Raw genomic sequence first — 15,169 nt, forward strand, 5'->3', positions numbered from 1 at the left:
AAGATAAGATTTTATGAACTTATAGCTTTGTGATTTTGTTTTGTTCCATATCCAAGACGGAAAACAAGTATTAAAATGGTCTGTTGCATATCTTTGCACACTCGACTCTAGCCATAGAAACTAAATCACGTTTCTGATTTGTTGCAGTTTGCGATTGTTCAAATCTCTGGTGCATGTGTTGTATATTATAGTAATAGAACAAAGTTGTCATTTTGTGTGTTGATAAAAATAAAAAGAATTATGTTTAGGTTACATTTTTCAAGAACATGAGGCATATTTTTTCACGCGCTACCCCAAAAAATTATGCAATTTGGTCACAAGGACGCGGGTGAGGTTCGAAGTTGGACCACCCGAGTGTGACGTAACATCACGTGGTATTATCATGAGGATAAAGATGGAACAAAACGAGCCGAGTGGTACTTCTAACCCTCTTCGCCCGCTAACGCCCGCTCAGCTGTTTCGTTACGTAAGTAAATCACTTTTTATGGGTTATATATTACGTACAAGGAGAAGTGAGTATCATTTTAATATTATTTTAATGACAAGTGTTATGAATTTTTTTTAAAAAATCTTGGACCAAGTTTGAACCCACGCCAAATCCGATTTTGATTACGAGCTCATTTGCTAGCACGCTCGGCTACGAGAATCAACAGCAACAGGTTTGATTTGTGCTTATACGTATGCCACGTGGCGAGAAAAGGATAACTTTAACCAATCAGAAAAGCGTATCTAGCTTCTGTGGCTAGAGTCGAGCGTGTTTAATTTGAGTTGAGTTGATTTTGAGTTTAACGTCCCTTTCAGCAGTGAGGCTATATGAGACGTGGACCTACTGATTAACGTGGAATCCGAACCACATGAGCTCCTGCCGGGAATCGAACCCGGGTCTCCCACGCCAAAGGCGGATACGCTACCGCTTAGCTCGAGTGTGATTCAAATATATGCTTGTCTCTTATATAGGGTTCCTCTATCCAACTAGAGTGACCAAAAAGAGTATATTGACGTAAATTAACAGGAGAATGAATACCGAAATATATACCTAACATGAGAGCATGTTCAATCAGAGAGAAAGAACCTCAAATAGTAAATCAAAATAATTCCCTTATCATCATTAATACTCCTGATATGATTTAACCTTTTCGAGTAACTGAAGTCCGTCCTATCTTGCAACTCTACAGTCTATAGGTCATTTTTACATTACCTTTTACCTTCAGAATTTGTTCCGATGTAAAGTGAAAATGAATTCAATGAGTGACAAAATTACTTTCAAGCAGTGTTCGTAATTTGAGGGAAATTTCCCTAATCCTGGGAAATTTCGTAGATAAATTTAGCAAAAAAAGGGCAAAAGGGAATTTTTCGATAAAACATGAAAATCCAGGGAAAAACTCGCACTAACTGATTAACCAATATAAATGCTTAAATTTTTCTTTGTTCTTAAGAAATATACCAATACAATAGCAATAGTTTGTATGAGTGTGTATCTGTGTCTGTGTTCAAAGGAGCATAATTTGCACGCATTGTTTACTGGGTGTATTTTTGTGTGTATTTTTTTTGTAAAAAGGAAAAAAGAAAAAAAGTAAAAAAAAGAGAAATGACTAAAAGAAATGTCTTTGGTACTTCCTTTAATATAGCTAAATTAATCTTATTACAACTTGTCATAGGATTGGACACTTGACCAAATTTGATAAGAAAAACGAAAATTATGTGTCAGTCGAAGGAAATTTTCTTAAGGAAACCTAGGAACAGTTTTCAAATTAGATCTGTCCTCCATCTACCAACATTGTCCTCCATCTACCATCATTGACGCTTTTCTTTTCTGGATATTAAAATGTTTCTCAATACATTTTGATACTGCGCAATATGCATAAAAATTTCAATATCATTAAATTCTTATAAAAAACTGTGAATTACTTATTTGTTTGAGAAAGTAAGGAAATGACTTGAAATTTCTTATTTAAAAATAATAAAAATAAACAGTGTAAAGAAGAAGGTACTTCATTTTACTTATAGTGGACTCCTAAATTACGAACCTGTCGTTTTGCGAGCAAATCCCTCGGTTTGCGAACAATATTTTGGAATACGAAAGCACACGCACGTCTGTAGCGACAATTTCACGCACCTAGGGGAAGGAACCTGCACGGGCTGAACTTTTCAACCCGAGTCCAATCCAGCCCCAATGTACCTAGGCCCGGCCCAGCCCGAGCCCGAAAAGTTTTGGAGATGTTCGGCCCGAGCCCGGCCCGGCCCGATAAGTGTTTTGAAATTATTAGCCCAAGCCTGGCCCGATAAATTTTAAAAGTTTCTGGCCGGACCCCAGCCCGATATTTAAAAAAAAAAAAAAATAGCTCGAGTCCCAATCTTTCTCAAAATTTAGTATAAAAATTGACCTAACCCTCAGAAACATTTTCTAAACTCTGGTTCACAACCTGACGCTTGCCTCCCAAATGGTACCATTGCCTCCTAGAACTTTGCCTGTCATCGAGAGAACAAAAACTCCATTTCCTGTAACAAAAATCTAACTTAGTTGATTTTTAGCGTAAAGTGAAGATAGCAATATTGTTTAGCGACAGGCAGAACTTTCCCACCCCTTCTTGTCATATTTTGGGTTCAGTAAAGGTCAAGGTCAGAGCTCAATTTACCGCGCAATGCCTCTAATCCTCTATAGTGAAAGTGGAGCCGCTAAACAACACAAATTGTAAATAGCTATTGCATTCTTTGTAACATTTTTCACGGGCACACTTCTTCAACGTTTGGCTTTATTCCAATTATTGTTTAACGAAAGTCAATAATTATTAAAGAATTGCAATTAATCGGCCCCAGCCTGACCCGACCTGAAGAGAAATCTGTGTCGGCCCGCCCAAGCCCGACCCGGCCCAAAGAAATAACAGAGTCGGCCCGCGCAAGCCCGGCCCGGCCCGGCCCAAAGAAATAACAGTCAGCCCGCCTAAGCCCGGCCCGTGCAGGTCTCTACCTAAGGGTACTTTTGCGCATTTGCTCTAAACATTATCTATCAAAAGTCTGTGTTTAACAATATTTCCTTTTGTTAATTTTTGCAATTTTTGTGTTTTTAAGCCCTAGCACTGTTCTTTATTATTTGTGTTTAAAAATAGAAGTGTTACTTTAATTCTATCATCACAGAAAATACTTAAAGTGAAAGAAATGCATACAATACCACGATTCATTGTCTAGAACGGATTAACTGTATTTAATTTCAGTGGGAAAAATAATTTCGATTTACGAACAGTATTGTACCGTGGGGGGCGAGCGGGGCGATGGCCTCGGGCGCCGAAGTAAGGGTCACAACATTCGAGAGAGAAAAGAAAAGATATATATAAAATGGAAGAAAAAGTAATAAAAAAGTGCTCAAAATCAATGAAAAGCGGGGTTTATTTTAAAAAAAAAAATTCTTACGCTTCGCTCCAACCATGGTTGTGCTTCGCTGCTGGTCTGTCGACTTCATCGATATTTACGGGGTCGCCATCGTATACTCCTGCCTCGGGCGCTGATTTTCCAGGCATGGCACTGTTTACGAACAGCGTTATGGGACGGATTAAGATCGTAATCCAAAAATCCACTGATATACCTACAGGGTGGTCCGGAAGTGGGCATACCCATAATTGGTGTTCACCAGCTCCCTTTGTCTGGCTTCCAAGAAGTCCCGATCTGACGACACCAGACAATGCTCTCTGGGGTTTCATAAAGCAAGAAGTAAGAAACACTTGATATTACACAACGCAGGAATTACGAGCAGCTGTGGAACACGCTTTCACCCTCGTGATTCCGGAGTATCTCCGGAAAACATCAGCGAGAACTTGGCGCAGAATTCAGCTGTGTCACGATATGGATGGTGATCATACCGATGTCTATGACTCTTAAGACTTCAGGGTAACTGTGTACGGGCATTCTACCATAACTAACACTATACTGTTGAAACTAAAGGGAAGGTACACCCACTTTCGGACCTACCCTGTAAGTACATTTACTAGAATTTATGACTTCACAACCTGAGTGCGGTGGAAGAATTAAACGTTAAGCCAACGTTTCTGGTTAGAGGATTCTTTATTCCTTTGTTTAGTTCAACGCCTAGCTATTATACACCGAGGCTAAGAGAAACGGTGATAATGAGATATAGAACAGTGTTGGAATGAAGAAATACATATGTTCGTCTGCGTTTCTTCTCGTCAGTTGGAAACACAGAGTTGTCAGTCAATTCAACCCATCACCAGAAGACAATCACTGGTGAGATTGTTATTAAATCATTAACCACAAATGTAGCCATTCTAACCTATTTTGTGTTCCGTTAATGAATATAAATTTCCTTGAATATAGATCTCGTTGAATTTCATACTCGTCGAACACATGTATTGGTTAACACTCTTGAAAGAATATTTGAAAAAGCTAGTTTAACTGGTTACGTACGTATTATCAATGAAATTGTGTTATATGATTTGAATACAGGTTTGATTTATAAATTTCTTGACAGACACATGTTACTTTGTGTTGAAAGTAGACTTGTAATACCTATATTTGAAAGAAAGAAAACTTATTAATACATAGAGGGAACTAATATTGCAGCGAATCTCTATTCCGACCTACTAGTAAGTCCTGAGGGACTTTTTGATGGGTCACGAAATATTTGGAAATATTTGTATCAGACTAAAGTGTTAAATTAAGGTTAATAATTTCTGTTGTGTAAAGAATGAGTTTTCTCCGATTTCAAATGAAGCGTTGAATGCCATGTTACTTCTCACTATACAATTGGGCGTAATAAGAAGTATTAGTTCTGAGATCCAATTGAAAGTGAAATTTGACTTTATTTTTTAACATTAAGACTATGTAGATTGTAGAAAGCCTGTGAGCATTTTTTTTTCTAACAATAAGTATAAAACAATTTATTGTTTTGTGTCTATGTTCTAAAGGATATTTTCCGGGTTATGTTTAGCAGAAGAGGTCCAGAAGCACGTAAAAAACACAAAATTTACAGGAGAGTAGATGATGAAAAGTACTTAGACCTAATATAACGTAACCTAAACTAACCTAATATAAGCAGAAATAAGCGAAATCCTATCATTTTTTGGAAAATTATGCTGGACTCCTACACTAACATAATCTGACAAAAGCTAATCTAACCTAACTTAAACTAACCCAAACTCATCTAACCTAACCTAATCTAACCCAAACTAACCTAATATGAACAGAAATGACTGAAATTATAACATTTTTTAGAAACAATTGCTGGACCCCTTCTGGTAAACATTAGCCAATTTTCCTTATACTTTTGGGTTTCTTAAGAGTTCGAGGTGATCACAAACTACCATAACTTCCTTCAAGCTGAATGAAATTATTCGAAATAAAAGCATCCATTATCAAGACAATCCAGTCTACGAAAATCAGAGTTATATTAAAATTTTCGATTCTGGGGCGAGCAAGTTCTTCGAAGGTATTCTGAGATTCTCTTGGTTGTTGAAGACGTCTCCGTTCAAGAATACGTCCAGATGCTGGAATAGGTCGAAGTTATTGAGAGAGCATGGTGGATAGAGAGTGTTTCATATTACAATGCACTAACCTTGTTCACATTGTTTTTCGTGTAAAATGATTAGACCATTCCTGTTGACTAATAACCGAAATAGACGTTTCAGTTTTTGGTGCATTTTGCCAATATTCTGAATTCTCTGGAGGAAAGAGTCTCATGGTCACTATAAACTTCTCTAAGTGCAATGTTGGCTCTGGAATAGTTTTAGAAGTGGATGCGCGAATTTAACCATTGGTAGAGCGCACTGCTTGGCGCCTATACAAGATTCATTTTTCCTTGTATGTGTGAATGTGATCGAGAAATGGATCCCTTCTTGTAGCGCAAAGGCAGTAGCATCGTAAAGTAGAATTTAAAAAATAATTAGATATTTCTGGGTCTCGATCAGTTCATGTGGAATCCATTTATCCATAGTTTTCTCCAAATGCAATGCTAGATCGAATGAACAATGCTTAGTTCCTCTGCAACTTCTCGTGTCGTTTCCGCGGATTTGCTTCGGAGATCATTTACCTTCAGTTCGTCATCACCAACAACAGAACTACGTCCTTCACCTTCTTATCTTTCAAACCTGCGTCATTACAAGAGAATTTTCGAAGCTAATTCTGCACTGTATATTTTTACAGTTCCTTAATGTTTCGAGTTGTTTAGCTGCTTTTTTTTTTTTTTTTGCAAAAGAATTGTGTTTTATCATCCTATTCTTTCAGCCTGAAAATAGACGAAAATACAGAGATATTTTACATAGCCTATTTGTCCAGGAAGTGCAGTGCATAAGGTTTCGAATGATATGTAACACAGCAGGGTACAGATAGTATATTTTATGACCACAAGCATGTGCAATTGAAAGTGCCCGAAATCTTGCACCAATTTTTTTAAACAAATTTAAACACGGCTATATTCTATTAGTTAAGCAAACCATTAGAAAATCATATACGTAGTTAGAAGCTCCGAAGAAATTGGTTACTTTATTTTGAGTTGCACGAGTCATGTTGTGTTTAGTTACTAGCCGCCACTGTCTTGAGGTCGCCTCGTTTAACCAACCAAGATCAAATTTAAACTGGACTGAAAAAGATCCTAAAGGAAGTTGTTTTGAATGTAATACTTTGCTGGAATTTAATAATTTCCAAGATATAATAGTTTACTGGAAAATGAAAATCAAAAAGCGAGATTTTCTCATAAACAGCTCTAAGTATTAATGTTTATATTTCACAAATAAAAAAATAATTAACTTCCCTACAATGTACCATTATTAATTTGTCATGAAATTTCATAAAAGCAATTTTAACTAGTGTGGATATATTTTCTCAACGGCAATTTTCTTGGAAATTGCTCGAATGATTTTCTTGATACTTTGTGAATAAATATTTCATTAAAATAACCTTTGATATGGTATAAAATGTTTTTACTTTCTGAAGAACCCAGAGAGGTGTTTTCTTATTCTGGAAGAAATTTATCGAGAACTATGTATGTATATATTTTAATCACATTACCCATTCCAGCAAAAACTGCAAAATAACATGAATTCATGATTTATGCTAACATTTTAACAACAGGTATATATATAAATCCGAAATGGCTGAGAATAAAAAGATAAAACAAAAACTGAGATAGGAAAATGTCATAGGGCACATCACATGGTGTTGTTGTGGTGACCCCCAAGGCCCTCTTTCAAGGGGGCCCAGGGGCCAACTCCAAATTTTCAAATGGGAACACGTATTGAATCATACCTCATTCAATAGTACTTGAAAAACGAAACAACTTTTGCAGGAAACAATTTTCGATTTGGGCCACCGTTTTCAAAATGGCCGCAAAAAGTGGGTCCTGTATCAGATAAAACGTCCAGTGCTTATAGGCCTAAATCAGAAACGGCTGAGAATAGAAAGATGAAACATAAACTGAGATAGAAACGATGACAAAGCATATCAAGTGGTGTTGTTCTGGTGACCCTCAGGAAACTCCTTGAAGGGGGCCCAGGTGCCAACTTCAAACTGATACAGGACTTTTTGTGGCCATTTTGAAAACGGTGCCCCAAATCGAAAATTGTTTCATACAAAAGTTGCTTCGTATTTCAAGGACTATTGAATGAGGTATGATTCAATACATGTTCCCATTTGAAAATTTGAAGTTGGCCCCTGGGCCCCCTTGAAGGAGGGCCCTGTGGGTCACCATGAGAACACCATGTGATGCGCCCTATGACATTTTCCTATCTCAGTTTTTGTTTCATCTTTTTATTTTCAGCCATTTCGGATTTATAAGCACTGGACGTTTTATCTGATACAGGACCCACTTTTTGCGGCCATTTAAAAACGGTGGCCCAAATCGAAAATTGTTTCCTACAAAAGTTGTTTCGTTTTTCAAGTACTATTGAATGAGGTATGACTCAACACATGTTCCTATTTGAAAATTTGAAGTTGGCCCCTTGGCCCCCTTGAAGGAGGGCCCTGGGGGTCACCACAACAACACCATGTGATGTGCCCTATGACATTTTCCTATCTCAGTTTTTGTTTCACCTTTTTATTCTCAGCCGTTTCGGATTTATAAGCACTGGACGTTTTATCTGAAACACCCTATATATATATATATATATATATATATATATATATATATATAGTTTTATTTGTGGAGGTATGCAACGTTACGGCGTACCGGCACCTTTTTAATGAGAACAATATTTCCTCTTCTAAACTGAACTGAATTGAACTAAACTAAAAGCTAGTACAAAAATTCTGCTGAGACTTTCTGTACTGTACTTTCTCGGCAGAAAAGTCTTTACTCAGTTTCTATTTTAATGTATCCAATTAATTGTTTTTATTCATTATTGGGAAGAGGGTTAAGTGTGAACATCCCCTAGATTCTTTTTTTCACAAAGCTTATCCATTAATTCATTAGAGATTTGTAGAACATTATGGTAGCACGACTACTACTCGGAAGAACATTATATGAACAATGTACTGTATGTGTATTATCATTGAATTTCAGTATTTGCGAATCTCTTGGTGCCTTTTGAAAAAACAAACAATAGCACCTTCCTTCCGCTCGTTTACAAAAAGAGAAAAAGCAAGAAACAAATCATTAAGAAATATTGATTATCATTACGTTTATTGTATTATAAAATTAAGATCTAAGGATCACACATTTTGAAACAACTTTATATATATGTAGCTAAGAGTTTTGTTACAAGACTAGTGTTGTGAAATTTTGAACAAGACTAATGTTGGTAAAAAACCGTTTTTCCCGGTTTCTTTCCGGAAAAATGGGAAAAATAAAAATCTTTGTATTAGGTTAATTTTACTAGTAATGGAACTTTTTTTTTTTTTTTTTTTTTTGAACGCGTGAAAAATGTTAAGTGGAGAAATTTCAATATTGTGAATATTTTAAAAAAGAAGCATTCGAAAATAAAAATGTAATTATTCTTAAAACTTAATAGTCTGCACTCATTTCCTTTATGAGCCTTTTAGTCATTTACTCCTGGTTATGCATTAATTACAGAACTTTTACAATTCCATACACATCTACCATCATGAAGCGTTTCTGTTGCAACAAATAGGGCTCTTGAATGAAACTTGAGTTCTTAATGTGCTCTTTGATCAGGTGAAATTTTGTTAATTTTAACCAAATTGCTTCTTAAAAGAGAGAACAGTAGGCAAATTCACTAATACCCATGCACTAAAACATATAATTACTATTATTTAATATTCTAATATAGACTTCTATATAAACTTTATGTCCAAAATTCTATATATAAGCAAATACCTGTTTTGTAGTGCGACAAATTATATAAAAATGAAAGTAATGAAAAAATATTTGTAAATGAACAACCCTTGAACCACGAGACCGATCTCGATAAAATTTTCAACATAGATGAGATTCGGTATACTTTATTATCATTTCACTTTGAAGGTGCAACTTGCAGGAAGGAAGGGGGGATATATATTGAGAATGATCGATATTAGTGTAGAATCCATTCTTTTCGGGGTCGCTGAGATGAACAGTGACATTTCCAATGCCGTAAAATCCAAATTCAGCGTCGTAACTTTGTGGCGGGGGAGAGGGAAATTTTCAGTATAGATGAGATTCGGGATGTTTTTTTTTATTATTTTTTCACTTTGAAGGTGCAACTTGGAGGAAAGAAAAGGGGATAAATATTGAGATTGACTTATAAGAACAGTGACACTTCCGATGTCGTTTAAATCCAAATTCAGCCCCCTTTAGTACTCTTTATGGGAGAAGGTGACAGGTAAAAGTAACTGAAAATGACCGATACTAGTGTAGAATTCATAGTTTTTGGGGTCCAAGTTTATTTCTGATAGTTTTGTTGCCCTTTATGTCCAAAATGAAACGTATTTACCCCGTGCGAAGAACGGGTATTTTGGTAATCTTTAATAATAACGACCGAAAATTTCACATGTTCAGTTCTTTAATATATTTCTCACTGCTCAAATTTACGCACTTCAGCGGTGTATGTGTGTATATATAAATAAGATCATCTCTCTTTTTGAGTTGTTCGAAAGATATAAAAGTAATAAAGAGGGAATTTTCCAGAAATCAGAAAACTAAAACGTAAAATTAAAACCTGTTGCTTTAAATATTTCTTATGCTAGGGAAGCACATTGTATATATATGGTGCAGACACGTTACAGCAAATGAGATTAGCATCAGGCGAAGAAATAGTTTTTAAATTGTATTTTTCGGTTTTTGTCAATATTTCCGAATAAAATATTTTTCTAATGGGTTCAAAATTTTCTGAAATTTTACACAGCATAGGGAAGATACGTATCTCCATAAAATGTATATTTGATGTGAACATACTGGTATAAACTAAAATGATTCTGGCCCCGTTATTTTAACACTTCCTTGCTATAAAGCGGAAACTTCATAAGATCGCTTAAGATAATTTAAATGCGTCTATATTAATTAATCCAGATAAAATTATGTTTTAGTATCTTTTGTAACCATAACTCTATTCTATCACGGTGCTAACTTTAAAGGAGTGGTGCACATATATTTGTTGACGCAAATTTTCCCTATTCTAATACAAGAAACATAACTACTCAATGATCTTAACTGTAAACTAGTAAATATAAAATAGTTTTTTATTTTAAAAGTATTATGTAGTAAAATATTCAAAAATTTCAATTTTCCCAAATTTTCCGTTTTTTTTTTCCCCAAGCTCACACAGAATCATAGTCATACATCTTGCAAATACAATTAAAAAAAATAAACACACTGCTGAACAAGACTGCACTTATTTAACATAAAAACACATTTACATGTGACGTTTCGATCTTCTAGCCAAGATCCTCACCAGACGTACACTCAACTGAGTAGAGTGTACATCTGATGAGGATCTTGGCTAGAAGATCGAAACGTCACGTGTAAATGTGTTTTATATTAAATAAGTGCAGTCTTGTTCAGCAGTGTATTAATTTTCCAAGCTCAGGAAAAAAACGGTAAAAAACTGTTTTTTTTTACCCAAAATTTCCGGATTTTTCCAGGCCTTCACAACACTATATAAGACCAGTGATATGCTGCTGGACATTATTATTATTATTATTTTATTATTATTATTATTATTATTATTATTATTATTATTATTATTATTATTATTATTATTATTATTATTATCCTGAAACGTACACAACTTTTTAACTATTATGAACCTGTGACTCAGCGTACCGGCACCTTTATTTTTAGAAATAAAACGCTATATATATATATATATATATATATATATATATATATATATATATATATATATATACACAGAAGAGGGAAAGAGAAAGAGATAGTAGATAGATGAATATAATTATCTTAGGAAACAAACTATAACAAACTATACAAGGTGGACTAAAATAAATAATAAGAATAGACGTACACAGCACCCTAATATAAGGTGGTGTCACTAAATTAGGAAGCATCGCGGCGAATATCTTGGAAACGAATTATCCAAGAAAGAAGCTTATCAAGAAGTATTGGAAAGACTTAATCTAGCAATGGATCAATAATTGTTGATATTGGTATATATGCGTTTCAAATATAAATAACCTCACCATTACACTCACATGATCCCAGTTCTCATTCTTGATATATGAGCATTTAAGATTAAAAAATATACGCTTACACCTTGTTCTGAGAGATCATATGTTTAACCCTATAGTTGTAAGAATGTCTGAAAGCAAAGATAGTTAAACGACAATTTATAGTTCCTGGGTAAAACTTACTGTTATGTCTGGTTAGATCAAACGATTCTACGAACTGGAAATATTTTAACAACCGATTCTAATGAACCGGTGCGAACCGGATGAACAGCACCACTGGATATATGATATAGGACAGGGAAAGTGCAGTTCACGTACCATTTATTTAGCCTTATTTGCATAAAAGTCACTAGAATATTAAAGGCACGTAAACCTATAGGGTCTATCTACCGAGGAAGCACAAGTTTGAGCAGAAATATTTTAAAAGCAGTTTGACCCCGATTTTCGCTTCATGTTATCCTGAGAAATCAATTACATTATACATTGTACGAGTTTAATCGAATTTGTCCGGTCGGAATTAAGCTTGGCATAGTACTACGACGTGACCTGCTTATATATCTATAAGCGTCTGAATTATTATGTTGTGTAGCAGGTCGGTAGCCAGCCCAAAAATGTAGGGTGGGCCCGATCCAACTATATTATAGTTTATCACCATACTATAGTTCATTTTCAAGCTTACCGTGACAATTTTAGGGGGACAGCAAAAAATTAAGAGGGGGCCTAGACCCCTGGATACGGGCCTGTTGTGTAGCCTTTTGGTTCCCGAGTTATGTTAAATTTATAATCACGTTTTCGAATAACGAAAGAAAGAAATAAGCATACACCAAAAGTCATCTTATCGTGATCAAATTTGGCATGATGTTAGATGTTGACCTGCTATACAATTGCGAGAAATATTTTAGTGTGCAAGTTATGAGGGGTCAGAAGTTGAGTTAGAGTTGCGAATAATAATAATAATAATAATAATAATAATAATAATAATAATAATAATTATTATTATTATTATTATTATTATTATTATTATTATTATTAATAATAATAATAATAATAATAATAGTAATAATAAAAACACCGAACACACGCGATTGGGGTCAGACTTTGCAAAATGGCAGACCTTGACCTGCTATATAAATGTGTGAGATAATATTTCATGCATTTTTCCGTTTTCCGAATTATATTCAGATTTTCGAAGAAATAAACATATACTGAGCTCATCCGATCGGAACAAAATTTGACATGGTGGGCAAAATTTGCCTGTTATACAAGCGATGTGAAATAAGTTCCTAAGTTATACGCAATCAACGTTTTAAATCGATTCATTAGGCAAAATACAAACGTAATAACTACTGTATAAAAAGTAATTAAAAGACCAGTCTTGAACAGAAAAAAATATTATCAAATAAGGGCTCTTTTTACGGTCATTCGTATTTCATCTATAGAATTACATTAAAAAAATTACAAATATGCACTTAACAAGTAACGTGTATCGGCACAGTACCCAGAAACAGTGTTCGTAGGTTTTCCTAAGAAAATTTCCCTCGATTGACACAAAAAATTTCTCTTTTCTCATCAAATTTTCCCTCGTTTGTTGAGAGTCCAATTTCTATGATAGAAGTTATGTGATAAGATTAATTTTGCTACATGAAAGGAAATGTCAAGCACATTTGTTTTATTTGTTTGCTTTCTGCTTCTACTTTTTTTTTTTTACTTTTTCCTTCACTTTTTTAAACAAAAAATACACATAAATACACCTAGCCAACAACTGGTTTAAATCGTGATACTTTGAAGATACACACGAAACATACGCAAACATTTATTGTTTTGGTTTATTTCTGAAGAACAAAGAAAAATTTAAGCATTTATATTGGTCAATCAGTTTAACGCTAGAATTTTCCTGGATTTTTCACCTTTTATCAAAAAGTTGCCTTTTTCCCCATTTCGCTACATTTACTCAGTGGCGGCTCGTGAGTATATGATACGGTAGTGCCAAAACGTACATAATAAAAATGTATTTCCGTAAAAAAAAAAGAAGAAGAAGAAGTAATGCAAAGGCACAAATAACATCATTTTAGAATTATTTCCTTACATTGTAATATTATATATATATATATATATATATATATATATATATATATATATATATATATATATATATATATATATATATATATATATATAATGAAGCTGTTTTTGCCTACATTAAACTTACTATAAACATAATGCAAAATGAATAGTTTTTAACTTACCTAGCATGTGGTGACTTCTGTTAAATATAAGAAGATGGGAGAATCCTAATGGGAGCGGTAAACAAAGTCCATCCGACGATTCTTCTGTTTGGCAAATAGGTCAATGACCTTCCCATTGAAATCACTTATATCGTTCACAAAACTTTTCTCACACGATAACATTCCTAAAGCACTGAGTCTTTCCTCTTTCATACTGTTCCTGAGGAATGTCTTTATCCTCTTCAATTCAGAAAAACATCTTTCAGCCTCAGATGTAGACATCGGCATTGTGACTAGCAATTTTAACAGCTTTACAGTTTCACTAAATGATTCACACAAACCGTCTTCGATGAGTAGAGACAAAAGTGGAACAGCTCCAGAAATAGTTTTTAGCTCTTCCCTTTCATACAGCACTGCAAGTTCATTCTTCAGTCTATTCTTTATTAAAACAGGATACTTGTCTACCATTTCACTAAGGTATTCGTCAGGGAATCTTACGTGATAGTTGTCAAATTCTTCAACTAGGAATAGGTTAGTAGCTATGAGATGACCAGAAAATTCAAATCTATTTTTAATTTCCACTACTATTGTGTCACACACTTCCATCGCATCTCTTTTCATGGTGTCTAGTTCTTTATTATCAGTGCGTGGCCTTTTTGATGGAATGTTATCAAATTCCAACTCATTCCGAACTTCCTCAATTATAAGATCAATTTCCCCCCTTACTTTCTGAATGCCCATTTCGAAATTGTGAATTTGTTCCCTGACTTTAACGGGATCTGTGATTTTCTTCTGCAACTGTGAAAAAAATATCTCAACGTGAGGCATGATTTTATGTAAAAATGTTAGCCAGAATACAAATGTGCGATCTTGAAGCCTCAGTTTATATGCTCCAGTTTGTTCAATGGTACTGTGCAATTTAATATCTTCACTGTTTTCAATTGTTTTCATTACCTCAATCAGTTCTTTTCTGTACTCATACACTACATTTACTCCACGCGAATGAAAGTTCCATCTGGTTTGTGATGTACGAGGCAGTCTTGTCTGTACAATAGCATCAAGGATTTTTGTTCTTTCCGTTGATTGTGAAAAAAATGCGCATATCCCAGACAAATGTGCGAAGAAGATACGAGCATGGCGGTTTATGGATACTGCACGAGACATTATGAGATTGAATTGATGTGCATAACAGTGGATGTAATTTGCATTGGAATATTTATCTTTTATGATTTTTTGCACCCCATTTGTGCATCCACTCATAACCGAAGCACCATCAAAACTTTGTGCTATGAGTTTCTCTGGATTTTCGCTGAGCAAGGAATCCAGTTGGTTTAATATGCAATTTGCTATTGCACGAGCATCATGACCATCGGGATTTACAA

At 34.6% G+C, this 15,169-nt stretch overlaps 1 protein-coding gene across 1 annotated transcript; it reads right to left on the minus strand.

Annotated features, from left to right (window-relative positions):
- Positions 1–13,853: 13,853 nt before the first annotated feature.
- Positions 13,854–14,951, minus strand: LOC145661514 (zinc finger MYM-type protein 1-like). Its single transcript, XM_081726832.1, has one exon. The coding sequence runs from the start codon at positions 14,949–14,951 to the stop codon at positions 13,854–13,856; it is 1,098 nt and encodes a 365-aa protein (XP_081582958.1).
- Positions 14,952–15,169: the final 218 nt, after the last annotated feature.

This window comes from Thermobia domestica, chromosome 10 (assembly GCF_964235325.1).
Source record: "Thermobia domestica chromosome 10, izTheDome1.hap1.1, whole genome shotgun sequence".
Taxonomy (NCBI): Eukaryota; Metazoa; Arthropoda; class Insecta; order Zygentoma; family Lepismatidae; genus Thermobia; species Thermobia domestica.

Coding starts and splice junctions, on each gene's coding strand:
- LOC145661514 (XM_081726832.1), bottom strand. CDS start 14,951: ATGTCTCGTGCAGTATCCATAAACCGCCATGCTCGTATCTTCTTCGCA.